General features: G+C 36.9%; 1 protein-coding gene and 1 pseudogene across 3 annotated transcripts in view; one reads left to right on the forward strand and one right to left on the reverse strand.

Annotated features, from left to right (window-relative positions):
* The window catches only part of LOC144322336 (uncharacterized), an 84,880-nt gene extending 83,958 nt beyond the window's left edge, over positions 1 to 922 (forward strand). For both annotated transcript variants that reach the window (XM_077912233.1, XM_077912232.1), the window contains one exon: positions 703 to 922. In XM_077912233.1, coding sequence (XP_077768359.1) covers positions 703 to 787 — 85 coding nt within the window. In that variant the 3' untranslated portion in view covers positions 788 to 922. The remainder of the gene's footprint in view (positions 1 to 702) is intronic.
* Positions 1 to 2,595, reverse strand: part of LOC144322335 (importin subunit alpha-1 pseudogene) — a 283,230-nt pseudogene extending 280,635 nt beyond the window's left edge. The window contains exon 1 of the transcript XR_013387989.1: positions 2,102 to 2,595. The product of XR_013387989.1 is annotated as an importin subunit alpha-1 pseudogene (transcript). The remainder of the gene's footprint in view (positions 1 to 2,101) is intronic.
* Positions 2,596 to 14,923: the final 12,328 nt, after the last annotated feature.

The raw sequence follows: 14,923 nt of genomic DNA on the forward strand, positions 1-14,923 counted from the left end.
CTTCAGCTTCAATGCAATATATTTGGCTGTATCTAGGTATTTTACATGTCTTGACAGGGAGGATAATCTAAGCCAGCTGTTATTCGATACAGAGTACTACATCACAGTTGAACCAATGGGTTACAAAGACACCATAGGTTAAAGGGAAATGACAACATCTGGAACCCCCAAACCCGATCTGAGCAGATGGTTCTTCCCCAAGGGACATATAAGTAACTATTTTCCTTAAATAAGCCATCTGTCTGAATAATCATTGTTACCAATTAATAAGACATTTAAAGAGTTGAGAAATTTGTTAACTCAAAAAACAGGAGAAAACGAACTATGATTTTCCCAATCATAAAATGACAGCATTCTGAGACACCTATGTTACATGTAATATAGGATATTCTTTGGTTGCCCTTTCTGAAATATTTTGTGCAGGTAGCTAAACCAGTAAAAAGCAAATCAATAGATCAAACTAGTCTGTGGTGACAAATTTGATTTGTTGAGAGCAGTGTACATCGTCCTTGATCACCAAGACCAAATGAGGCAGAACAAGCAAGTCATGTGCTCTTATGAAAAAATAAAGCTCCAACTGAGGGTGATAAACTGGTGGTAACCGTGTCATATCTTTATGTTGTGTAACTCTTCTACTATTGGTTAAACCCCTGCCTACTACACATAACTCTTCTTTACTCTGTATGTTCCATCTCTTTTTAGAAACATAACATCCCTACTCATGTTGTTTCACATCAACGTCCTGTTTGTGCTGGTGTCAGCCCGAAATGACTTCCACTTCGCCTAAGTGGCCAGCGCTTCTCAATCTTCAGGTTCTAGCTCAAGCATCTTCCCTGTGAAGAATTACTTCATGACCCAAGAAAGCTGACAATGTCAACTTAGCCTCCTCACTCTGTGTTATATACATCAATAAAGCAGCATTTTCCCCACTGAACTTAAAAATGTTGATTCCCATGTTAGAGTGTGATTGTATGAGGAAATAGCTGTATCCTACACATCTATGCAGTTCCTAGTTTCTGGAAACAAAACTTGAAAAGAAAAAAGTTTGTTAATGAATAAAACAGATTGGAAATACTATTGACAAAATGAGAGTTCACTTCAAAAAAATCCTATCGATGATTATTTTACTAAGGCTTCAATTCCTTTTGCTTAAAATGAAAAAAAAAAAAAAACCTATAAATCAAATTCATTATTTTCAGTTTCTAAGCCCATAGCAAAAATAAATTTCAATTAAAAAAAAATTGTCTGGATACGAGGGTGCTGAGATTGCAAATCTTATTGAGTTTGGGGTTGTTGTTATTAAAAAGATTTGCTGGAACCTGTAATCCAACTTTGAACCTAGAAATTTGTAGGAATCAGAAATCCCCATAGCTTTGTGTCTAATAGTGGAAAAAATTGCTTTCTGGTGATTAAAGGGGCTAATTTGTTAGCTAGTTTCATTAACTATTCTTACAGGAAATAGAAAAACCAACCTAATGTTCATTTCCCCTGGCCTGTTTGCAGTGCCAGCCAGGTACAGGCTGATTTCTCTCAGTCCCACTCGGATTTCCTGGAGCCAGACACACAGGATGGAATGCCACGCTATAAGCAGAGCATGCACATCACTGTGAAGGTAACAGTGTTAAACACTGTGAAAATAAATAAAGGAAACCTCATTTAAAATGGATTTGAAAAGCCCTGAAGGGGGAGCTCTCAGGCACAGACAACTGCAATCAGCAGAAAGGGAGATAAGAATTCTCTGACCACAGAGGCTGGTTCACACAGGAGTTTCATCCCCCACTTTTAAGAAATAGAAGAAGGACCCTTTCTTGCCCAGAAACAGCACACTAATCACTGCCTGCAGCCAATGAGAAGTGGCCGCCACCTCCAACTCTTGTTCTTCCCCAGTGAACTTTTGTTTAAAGCAAACCTCTTAGATTTTCTCCAAAACGGAATAAAAGCTGAGCCCCCACCCCCTTTGTCTCTTCAGATTTGCCTATGGTTGGCCACAGTTTGCTTATCCTGAATTACAATTCCTTTGCTATTCCTCAATAAACTCATTTTGCTGGTATACTAACTGGCTCTTTTATTTTTAAGGTTGACAACAGAAAAACTCACTCACCTTTCCTTCCAAAACGAAGAAACCAGTTCCCGAGGTTATCGCTCATCCTCTCTCTTCGTCTAGAGCTACGCACTTTGATACCCCCCTTGTCAAAAAAGTGCAGAGTGGCGTTCTTTTTTTCTTGTACATTATCTCAAACATTTGCCCAGTCTCTTTGTATCGGCTCACCCCATTTTTCTCCCGCAGTAATTTTCTGATTAGTGAGCCTTTTACTCACGACAGCCCTTAATGATGTCGCTTCGGGGAATGTGCTTGGAATGAATTTTAGCTCTGCTGGCTTTATCTAAGTAGGAAAGCCCTTTTGCATCCTTTTCCTTTCCCTGTTCCCTTAGTGCTGCATTCTAGCCCAGCTGATGGATTGTTTCCTGTCTGCAATCACTAACCAGTGTCATTCAGTCTGGGTTCTCGTGCATTTAACTCGCGCTGTCTCATTGTCCTGTCCTCTTAATTTAAATGCTTGTCTCCTTGCCTCTCAATCTAATAGCTCATTCCTTCTCCTCCCCTATTACCCAGCATTGTTTCTCCATCATATCACTTGCAATTTCCAGGATGACATATTTTACTTCAGATCATAGCTCATTTAGTCTTTTTGCCTGCTGGTATGCTAATAGCATCTCAAGCTAATCATTAATTTCCACCCTGTGGTTTCAATAATTCCTTCCATGCTAAATCTTGCATAGAAAAATTGTTTTAGGTTTGGCACCTTAACTTCGTCTAAGGGAAAAATGAACCAAAAGATGTTGAGTCACTGCCAGAGGCCTCCACTGGTCAATGGAGGCATTATTGCTTACCTAGTTAAAGATGTCTAAAGAGTTAGAAGAATACAAAACAAAAACCATATAAAAAAAACAACAACAAAAACAGAAATGACTGTAAACCTGCTGTTTTATGTGTGTCTAACCCATGCCTTTTGAAAATAAAAGGTAGTGGGCAGTCCCGGGTGGCTCAGAGGTTTAGCACCGCCTTCAGCCCAGGGCGTGATCCTGGAGACCAGGATGGAGTCCCACATCGGGCTCCCTGCATGGAGCCTGCTTCTCCCTCTGCCTGTGTCTCTGCCTCTCTCTCTCTCTCTCTCTCTCATTTTCTCTCTATGTCTCTCATGAATAAATAAATAAAATCTTAAAAAAAAAAAAGAAAAGGTAGTATTTAGCAAAATTATTTAGATGACCCTGCAAATATATGTTTGGGTATAAAAAGGTATCAAAAGGGAAGAAAAAATATAAGATGTTAGTGCTCAAAGGATCTTCAGAGATAAAGTTCAGGCTTCTCATTTTTACAGAGACAAAATCTGAGACCCATGGAGTTTCAAAGATTTGCCGTGAGTCACACATTCTGTTCCACAAGGATCATTGGGTGGTGGGTGGGAAACAGACCTGTGGCTAACTTTCATTTGCAGTGCCTGGGGCAAGAGAACAAACAACTGGCTCCAGGTCCACTTCTCTCTGTCCACTTCAGGCTCCTGTAGGACACAGCACAGTTCTTGTAGTTGTGTATCTTGACACAGTTAAGCCTGTTCAATCCCCTTGTACACCGTACATCTCTACCCCCAAGCAGCTATTGCTACTATGGTATGGTCTGTGTTTGGGAGAACGACCAGGGAAAAGCAATGGACGTAGAAGCTGGCTCCAGGTGAGTAGGCCAGGGAGTCCTAGAGTACTGGGACCCAAAAGAATGCTCTAGAAAGGTAAAAAAAATAGGCCCTAAGATCACACACACATACACACACACACACACACACACACGCAAACATCCTATTTTCTCTTAATTCCTTTTTTCCCCTAATTCCTTAGGTCTTTAGCTTTCATGTTGTGGGATGCCCTCAACTCTGCCCTCCTCCACCACCACCCCCAGTACTCCCAAATATCTGGCATTTAATGTTTTCTTTCATACTTAAATTTAGATCACTAAAATACTGGTAGAAGCTTTATGTTGGAAGGGTTCGGGGTGGGGGGCGGTGAAGATTGTCAACTAATGATCCTCTTTGTAGAAGGATATGGGCAGATTGGGGACCCATAATTTCCTTGGAGAACTTTTAAACCACTATTTAGAGGTCTGTTTTACTGGGTTATTCAGTGTTTCCATAGAAGAAGCCAACTAACTCAAACCTGGGATATATAAATCTGGCTACCAACATTCTTAATCCTAGAAGAAGGCTGAATTTCACTGAACACTTCTGTCTTTTGCCATGTAACTCTTTCTTTCATCTGCAGTGACCAGTTTCCCTGAGTCTGATGCTTCACCAATTCCATTTTTCCAGTTCCCTGGTAAATAACCCAAATTTGAGGTAAGCAGTGACTGGAAGGTATGGAATGAGAAATAACCTAAGGGTATACCTGCTTCATATTGTGCTTTTTACCTATGTCCCTGATTTTAGCCCCACACATAATAAATAGTCCTCATTCCCACTGTTATATCCCACCCCAAAATATTAGTGCCTCTGATTCCTACATCCACTCCGGGTTCTGTATTATTAATTATCTTCCTTTTCATTCATATTACCCTCTACAGGCAATTGAAATCAACTTCCTGAATCCATTGATGCCTCATCCACATTCTAACAGTAAGTTTGTTAACATCTTATGTCCACTAGTCTCCACTCCTCTTTGTAATTGTCAATTTATAATTAAACACCCTTTATTTTTATTTTATTAAAGTTTCAGAAGACAGCAAAAATGAGTATTGATTCAGCTGTTGACCATCAGATACCTTCTAGGTAAGGAGAAGATGATTTATTATTTATGACCTATTATTACATGGCTTACAAAAATCACTGAAAAGACTGATAAGCAACTCTTGACTAATTCCCTGAACAAGACTGCTGAGCTAAACCGAGGTCGACACTGAGTGCCTGATGTTTGGGATGCCTGAGAATCAAGACATTGTTACACTGTTTCTTACTCCAGGACCACACTGTGTCTACCATGAACTGGGCCAACAAAATACTGGCCCACATCTCACCATAAGCATGCAGCTAGGTTCCTGACTTTTGATTTTTGGTGCAGTTCACACAGAGAAACATGATATAGTCTTGCTTGCCAGATGAGTCCTAAGTCTACTTCATACTATTTTCTTTTGCCTTCAAAATCAAATGTTGGTGCTTTAGTTTGGCTGAATGTAGTAAACATGCGCCATCTGAAATGTAACAGAGTCTTGGAAATGTGGCGTTCTGTACACTAATATGCAAGGGGATTAAAACAGAATTGAGTGAGCTTATATAAAACATTCCACACCTATGTTTAACTAAATTCTCTTTCTATACATTTCCTATGGATTCATATGTGTATATGTCAGTTCTTCTCAATTGGAGACATTGCAAATTGGAGACATTTGGCCAAACACTTTTGAGTGTCACAATTAGTCTGGTACTGGCATCTAGTAGGCAGAGGCCAAGGATTCTACTAAATATCCTGCAATGCACAGAACAACCTCCAACAAAAAAGGATTATCTCATCCAAAGTATCAGTAATGCTGGAGTTAAGAAACCCTAATTTATTGAATACATGATAAGTGAGTAATTCATAACAATGATTATTTCTAGGGAAAAGAGGCAAGGATTGGATTTAAGAATATTGATAAAGGAGACTAAAGCCATTATTCTTTTAAATTGTATTTATTTTTACAAAGAGAATGTGTTTATTTATTTTTTTTTAATTTTTATTTATTTATGATAGTCACAGAGAGAGAGAGAGAGGCAGAGACACAGGCGGAGGGAGAAGCAGGCTCCATGCACCCGGAGCCCGATGTGGGATTCGATCCAGGGTCTCCAGGATCGTGCCCTGCGCCAAAGGCAGGCGCTAAACCACTGCGCCACCCAGGGATCCCAAAGAGAATGTGTTTAAATGGTATAATTAAAGATTAGTAAAAATAAAACATCATGAGTGGGAACTAAAATGTGGCAATAGTCTCATTACTAGTTTCCTACCTTCAGAACTCTCCATGTAATGTTCTATGTCATTGACAATTTCATTCATAGGTGTTATTGTACACAATGTCCTCTAAAAAGGTCCCCCTAAATGTCATTTTTGGTTAGATCAAGGATGATGAAGACAGCACCTAGTCTCAGTTCCCACGTTCAAGGCAGCTATTGCTGATTAATCATGGCTGCTATTCACTGTGCTATTCACTGTGACCTCAGACTCTCTCTTAACATTTTGATCCATGTGGTCACTACAAACTGACTGGAATCTGTATGAAGATGAAACCTATTGTGCTTTCTTTCATTAGGGAACTGCTGCATCTCTAACATTTTTTGTCTCTTTCAGTAAATATTTCCATACTGAGGAGTAGAAACGAGAGGTTGGTAGCAACTTAAAGTGCAGTTAGAGATTCAGGAAAGTAGTACCGTAACTGAATGTTCTTTACTCTGCTTGTGAAAAATTGAATAACCTTAGTCACAGTACTTCACAAGTAACTGACCGTACTCTGGAACTGACCCTATTCTGTTTTTCTTAGTTTCCTAAGATAGAGTTTGTTGGAAACTGGCATTTAATCGTACCAGACTTGAAAGGACTATTGTTACTGAGGTTTAGGATGCTGCCTAATTGTAAATAGACATCGTCTAAATGGAAAAAGAGAATAATATACAGAGACAGTCTCAGGATCTAGCAGTCAAGAGCATAATTAGGGATCAGTCAGAAAGAATAGAAAAGGGCAATAAACAACTCTGATCCTGGGCAAGTTTAAATAAAGAGGTAGCAAGGCAATGTGAAGGAGATTATTTCAGAATAAGCAAAACTAGCACAGAGTCTGTGTCACAGGGTACAAAAATAGAATGGAAATGTATCATGAATGTGAAAATGTCATCAAATGACATCAAGTAGCAAGAAAGAATGCAAAGATCTAAAAGGAAAGAAGTTTGAGTCAAAATTCTTAATAGGAACTTATTTTCTACACATGAGATAGGAAAAAGGAATGAGAGGTGTGGAGTCAAGTGGGCCTACAAAAAAAAATATGGAGAAAATGACATTAGAGAGAATGAAAAGAGAACATCTGACATTACAAGAAAATTATTCAATACTTCCTGAGGAGAAAGATTATTTTTAAAAGGAATTATCTTCAACAATACATTTTAAATTGATTTTATGTGGTCTGATTTCTGAGTCTTTCACAGAGGCTAAGAAAATTGTCTGATTTGAATAACATCGTTTTTATAAACAATATTCTTCATAGTTTTAGTATCTTTTATTATTTTGTCTTATAGGAATAAAAAAAAAAGGAATTTCTTAACAAAGGGTAGAAAAGACATTTGAACTTAAATAAAATGCCATTTATCATAGCCACATGTGGAATCAGCACCCAACACAGCAGTAGTATTCTCTGGATGAAATGTCTATGTTTGCTTCCCACAATGTTAATGACTCCAGTCCCATAGGATATTTAAGCCAACTTATCCTTGCCATGTATACAACTGGCAGTGTTTTTATTGTTTCCTTTAATGTTTAATTTCAGGAGTAGATAGAATAATAGGTGGGAAGAAAAGTTAGATGACCTAAACTTGCTGTCTCAGAAATAAAAACCAAGGTAGTTTAACGAAATAGATCTAACTTTAAACGTGTAGTGTTTTTTATACAATCACACAATGGCGACAATGTAGGAGGAAATGAGAAGAAGCATAAAACCAATAGGGTTAGCAAGGTTAGAGCCTACCTGTATTGACATTGATTTTTTTTTAACATGGACTGATAAACTACCACTGCTCCATTACATACTAAGTCTTTGAAAGCCAAATCACCACTTTACTGACACACCTAAAAAAGGTTGAAAAAATTTTAAATGAGGAAAAGTCATTCTCCCAAAACATCACAGCCTACTGATTTGAAAATACTGTATGAGAGAAGATAGCACAAAAATTAGTTTTGTTAACCAGAGACTTTGTGTTCCTTCTCATCAAGTTAGAGGTAACTATGTATATAAGCAAATATAGACATATGCATCTATTTTTCCATTCCGATGCTTCATAGTAGTATATATGCATATTTCCATTTTTAATTCTTTATGGAATTTTTCAGAAGATATCAGGAAAAAGAGTGATTACATAGAGTTTCTTGATTCTGTCATAAGATAAGATTAGTCTACAACTGACACTTGTGCTAAAATGCTAGTGAGTTTATGGCAGAAATAATCAAATAAAAACAAATGGAAGATGGAGACACAGGAGGCTCCAGTCTTTAATAACAGTCTTTAATTCTCTCATACCACAGATATACTGAATCTATAGTCACATTTGAGAACTTTCCTCTAAAAAAAACAAAACAAAAACAAAACACACACACACACACACACACACAGGCACTGAGTGACTGCTACGCATTGGGCAAACAAGAAAAAGAAAAATCAAAAGGGGTAGGAGAGGCTAAGACAATCTTGTCATAAAGCCACCACTGGCATGATGGCATGCAACCAGAAAGGAACTCACAACCCCAACTTCTCCCTGAGGAGCAAAGAGTTTCAACTCCACATCCGGCACCCCAATTTTTATGACTTCCAGCTGAGAGAGGAACCCCCAAAATACCTAATTTTAAAAGCCAATGGGGATTATATCCATTAGACTCAGAAGATTATAGCAAACTAAGAAACAGTTTTTGTTTGTTTTTGTTTTGTTTTGTTTTTTGAGACAGAGTGCACACATAAGCATGGTGGGGAGTGGCAGAGGGAGAGGGAGAATCTTAAACAGGCTCCATGCTGATCAGGGTTCATCTCATACACCTGAGATCATAACCTGAGTCAAAATCTGAGCTGAACACTTAACCAACTGAGCCACCCAGGTACCCCAAGAAACAGTTCTTAATAGGCTTGAATAGACTTATTGTGGCTATCCCACCTGGGCTTAATGCAGGGGCAACAGATTTAATGGCACCCAGTCTTTCCCTGAAAGGACCTATTCGCTTATCTTAAAAGCTGTATCCTGAGGGTCAGGTCTCTAATTTAACACATGAGTAGGAATCTATCGTATTCTCTCCAGAGACCAGGCAGGCCAATGGGTGCCATGTTTATGTTCTCCCTCTACCTGACCCCAAGTCACTGATTCCTTAAAAAAGAAGCTTGTATACATATTTTGAACTCCAGCTTTTGTGGCTGCTACCCAGAAGACATGTCCCTGGCTCTGGTGGCCAGCAGGGTTTGTGTTCATGCATTCAGCAGGATTATAAAAGCATAATAACGTAATAACAGTCTTTAATACTAAGTACAGAGGAATTAAACAGAAACTTCCATCTAACAGTGTTCCCCTGAAAGAGGTATATTTGAATGCTGCCTGGAGGTCCAGCTTCCAATTGGCCTACATCTAGGTGCTCATTGAGATCCTTAGATTTGGAACACTGAGTTCTTGACACACCCTCAACTCCTGGAGCCACTAAGGACAAAGAAGCCTGCTTGGATAATTACAGATTCAAGAGACAACCAAGAGTTAGAACAAAGATGGTTGTTAAGTTTCATCTTTACAAGATTATGCCTTCAAGACAAGAAGAAGTGACCATTTTATCCAATGTATAGAAAACAAACACAGAGAATCAAAGGAAATGAAGTAACAAGAAGAAAAAAAACTAAAGAATACTCAAAATTAGAAATGAAAGAGGGATTGTTACAACTAATACCACAGATATGCAAAGGACTAAAAATCTCCATGAAAAATTGTATGCCAACTAAGTGAACAACTAGAAAAAATAAATTCTTAGAAGCATGCAACCTACAAGACTGAATCATGAATAGAAAATCTGCATAAACATTATTAATAAGGGGAATTAATTGGTTATCAAAAACCTCCTAACAGGGACACCTGGGTGGCTCAGTGGTTTAGCACCTGCCTTTGGCCCAGGGCGTGATCCTGGAGTCCTGGGATCGAGTCCCACATTGGGCTCCCCACATGGAGCCTGCTTCTCCTTCTGCCTGTGTGTCTCTGACTCTCTCTCCCTGTGTCTCTCGTGAATAAATAAATAAAATCTTTAAAAGACCAACAATAACAACAACAAGACTCCTAACAGACAAAAGTTTAGGACCATACAGCTGTGCTGGTGAATTCTACCCAAGGAGAATACCAATCCTCAAATTTCTCCAAAAAATAGGAGAGGAAACATTTCCAAAGAGCATTTTAGAAGACCAGCATTACCCTGATATGTAAACCAGACAAGGACTTTCCAAGACAAGAGATTATAGGCCAATATCCCTGATGAACACAGATGCAGAAGTCCTCAACCAAATATTAGCAAACTAAATTACACATTAAAAATATCATACACCATGATCAAGTGGATTTATTTCAGGGATGCAAGATGGTTCAATATCCCCATATCAATTAATGGGACACATCAAATTAGCAAAATAGAGAAAATCCTGTTTGTCTCAATAGTTGCAGAAAAAGCATTTGACAAAATTCAAACTCCATTCATGATCATAACATTCAATCAAATGCGTAAAGAGGGGACATACCTAACATAATAAAGGCCACATATGACAAGCCCACCAATATCATCATCCTCAATGGTGAAAATCTGAAAACTTGTAAGATCAGAAGCAAAATTAATATGCCCACTCTTGCCACTTTTATTCAACATATTACAGGATATCCTAAAGGAACTAGGCAAGAAAAATAAATAGAAGGCACACAAATCATAATGTAAAAAGTAAAACTGTCTCTATTTGCAAATGGCATGATATTATATATAGAAAACACTAAAACTTCCACCAAAAACTGTTAAATCATTAAATGAATTCAGCATAATTGCAAGATACAAAATAAACACAAGAATCAGTTGCATTTCTATATACTGATAATAAAATACTAGAGAAATCAATCAAGGAAGTAATCCCTTTTATAATTGTATACGTTTAACTAAAGTGAAAGACTTGTACAATGAAAATTACAAGACACTGGTAGAAATTTAAAATGACATAAATAAATGGAAAGATATTCCATGTTCATGGATTGGATGAATTGATATTGTTAAAATGTACAATCTGAAGTTAGCTACATATTCAATACAATCTCTATCAAAATTCTAAAGGTATTTTTATATCTAGAACAAACTATTTTAAAATTTGTATGGAGCCACAAAAGACCTTGAACAGCCAAAGCATCTTGAGAAAGAACAAAGCTGGAGGTATAATACTTCCTAATTTATAACTATATTTCAAAGCTATAGTAGTCACAAGACTATGGTATTGGTATAACTATAGACACATAGATCAGCAGAAAAGAAGAAACCCAAATAAACCCGCATATATATGGTCAACTAATTTATGACAAAGGAGCTATGAATATGTAATGGAAACAGGATAGTCTCTTCAATAAATGGTGCTGGGAAAATTAGACACATTCAAAGATGGAAACTAGACCACTATTATGCACCATATGCAAAAAAATAAACTAACTCAAAATTCACTAATTATTATAATGTAAGACTTAAAATCTTAAAACTCTGAGGAGAACACACAGATGGTAAGCTCCTTGACATTGATCATGGTAATTTTTTTGTTGATACCGAAACCAAAAAAAATATTTTATTAATATTCACATTTTATTTGTATTCATAAGATTTATTTCCAGAACAAGTTCTCATACTGCCTCTTTTATTAGCTAGATCAAATTTAATTCTAAGACAAACATAAAATCTATCAAATTCTCTTCATATGCACCATTACCCTAGTCTACACTACCATCATCTCTGTTCTAGACTAATGCAACACCCTAGTAAGTTGTCAGCCTGTTTCTAAATTTACTATTCTTCAATTTATTCCTCACACTACTACTAGGGCCAGTTTCTTTTTTTTTTAGAAAATTAATAAAGATAAATTATATCTCTGCTTTAGATTCTTCAGTTATTCCTAACTATAATTAATATAAAACCCAGTGTCTATACAGGCTAAAAATCTAGCATTGTCCATACTGTCACATTTATTTCAGGCAACTCCCCACTTGTTTTGATCATTAAAAATTGGATTAAAGTCAATTCTTAACACCTAACCCTGTACCTGCCTTCCAAGTACAGCTATAAGGTCTAGAAAGAATCAAAGAAACATATTAGAGAGAACTAGTAAAGGCGGAAAGAGAAAAGAAAACTTGTTAGGAACCCAGGATTAAAGAAACAACATAGCAGCATAACATCTTATAAACCCTAATAGAATAAGGTGTATTGTAGCCAACCTAGCCCAACCTAGCAACTTACGACAATTCAGGTAGACTTATTCTTCAACCACACTGAACTGTAATGCTGATGAAAACTTCATATTAACTTAGTTACACTTTCACAACTGGCATGTGATCTAGAAAGCCTCTTTGTGGTCTGAGATTCTTCTTTCTGAGAGGCACCAGGATGGAAGGCAGCAGTGGCAAGAGGTATTCCAGTACAACAAATGTCCAGTACAGAAAGCCTCTGTCTCCATGGACTTCACTCACCTCACCCAGAGACACAGGATGTCCAAGAATAACTTCCAAAAGAACAACATGTAGCTCTCTAACAAGTGGCCTGATCTGGGAAGCCTCTTGATCCCTGAGGATCTGAGACTACATCCCCCAGTGAAAGGAACCAGGTATCAATGCCAAGATTTCACCAAAACAAATTGGCTTGATCAGGAACACTGTCCCAGAAGTCTTGGATCTCCCAAAATCCATTCAAAAATACCAGGTAGCCAGAAGGCACTCATAGAAAGGATCCCAACACAAGAACCACTTATCACTGGAATTACCATCATTCCTATACTTGTAGTAGGTGTCTACCTCAACAAGTTTCAAATCTTGGAAGGACTCAATTTCCCCACCATGAGTGAGGGTCTGCTCCTGCACCAAGATACTCATTATCCTGGGGGCAATGGCAAAGGTATCCATCCCACCCCAACAAGAGGCCCATCTCGAGAATCACCAAAAGCTTGAAACAACCATTTCCCATCTAGAGACACCATTTAGGAGGATTGCAATGCCACAAACCAGAAAATTCGCAATTTGTATGAGAAAAGAAAATGATTTGATGCTAACATTGAGTTGAATCAGATGCTGAAATTATGACACAGATTTTAAACCAGCCATCAGAAAATAAATGTTTAACCACATATTATAAATAATCTTGAAGCAATTAGAAAAAAAAATCAGAAAAACTAAGAAATAAAAGTTATTTAAAAAAAAAAACCACATGGAAACTATATAACTGAGAAGCACAATAAGAGAAACAAACAATTCACTCAGCAGGCTCAGTAATATAGTGAAGATGACAGAAAACAGTCAATAACCTTGAGGACAGAATTCCCAGAGAAAACAGACTGAAAAAATATACAAGAAATATTAACTGAAAATTTGCCAAGTTTGTTGAAAGATACAAACCTAGAGATTCAAAAAACTAAGTGAACCTCCAATAGGATAGACCTAGAAGAATACATACCCACACACTATATATAGTTCAATTCTGAAAAATTAAGGAAAAAAAACCATGTAAGCAATCAGGTTAAAAGAATACATTACCAATAGGGAACTCAAATTCAAAAGACAACCAATTTTTCCTATAAAATCATAGTGTTGGGGCACCTGGGGGATGCTCAGTTGGTTAAGCATCATATTCTTGGTTTGGCTCAGCTCAAGATCTCTGGGTCATGAGATCAAGCCCTGCATTGGCCTCCATGCTCAGTGAGGAGTATGCTTGAGAGTCTCTTCCTCTCCCCTCTGCTCCTCCTATGCTCATTCTCTCTTTCTCTTTCTAAAACAATTAAATCTTTAAAAATAAATAAAATTATAGTGGCAAAAAAGGGGGCACATATTTCAAGTGTTGAGAAACAAAACATCAACTGACTTCTATTAGTGAACAAAACTACTATCTTTAAGGAATGAAGGATAAATACATTTTCACTCAAAGAAAAACTGAAAGATTATTTCACTCTCAGGCTTATCCATAAAGAATGGATAAAAGAAGTTCTTTAAACAGATAAGACTTGATAAAAGAGTAAATATTGGAGAATCAGGAAGGAAGATGGAAAATGCTGACATTTTGGTATATACAATAAAAATTATTTTTTTCTTTGTAAGGTTTATAAATCATATTTGATTATTCAAATGAAAATTATGGGGCACCTGGGTGGCTCAGTGGTTGAGCATCTGCCTTTGGCTCAGGTCGTGATCCCGGGGTTCTGGGACAGAGTACTGTATCAGACTTCCTGCAGGGAGACTGATTCTCCCTCTGCCTATGTCTCTGCCTCTCCTTTTGTGTCTCTCATGAGTAAATAAATAATTTTTTAAAAATTTTAAAAAATTATAACTATCTTATATTCAAGAAAACATATTTAAAAGTGTGAAGATTAAAGAGATTGAAATGGAAATAAGGTTTTCACTTTTTTGAAGTGGTGATTGTTACTATTAGTAGGCTGTATTAAGTCACATTAATACCTAGAGCTATCACTATAATAAGTATACAGAGATACACTCAAAAGCATTTAATAAGCCATCCTGAAATCCTAAAAATCTTCAAGTAACCAACAGAAGATAAAATAAGTAGGTAAAAGAAAAAGTAGAAAGAAAATGATAAAATGGTGAACTTTAACATATTAATATTACTTTATATATAAATGATCTACTTACACTAATTAAAGGCACACATTATTATAGTGGATAAAAATAAAATATGGCCCACTACTTGCTATTTATGCAAACTCACTTCAATTTCAACAAACTATTAGCAAATTGGTTCAACAGTGTAAAGAAAGAATTATATACCATAAACAAGTAACATATATTCCAGGTATACAAGATTACTTCAACATTTTAAAACTAGTCAGTGTAAGACACAATGATAACAGTTGGAAGTTGAACTATAATATGATGCTATCAACTAATACAAAAACACATTT

Source organism: Canis aureus, chromosome 10 (genome assembly GCF_053574225.1).
Source record: "Canis aureus isolate CA01 chromosome 10, VMU_Caureus_v.1.0, whole genome shotgun sequence".
Classification (NCBI taxonomy): domain Eukaryota; kingdom Metazoa; phylum Chordata; class Mammalia; order Carnivora; family Canidae; genus Canis; species Canis aureus.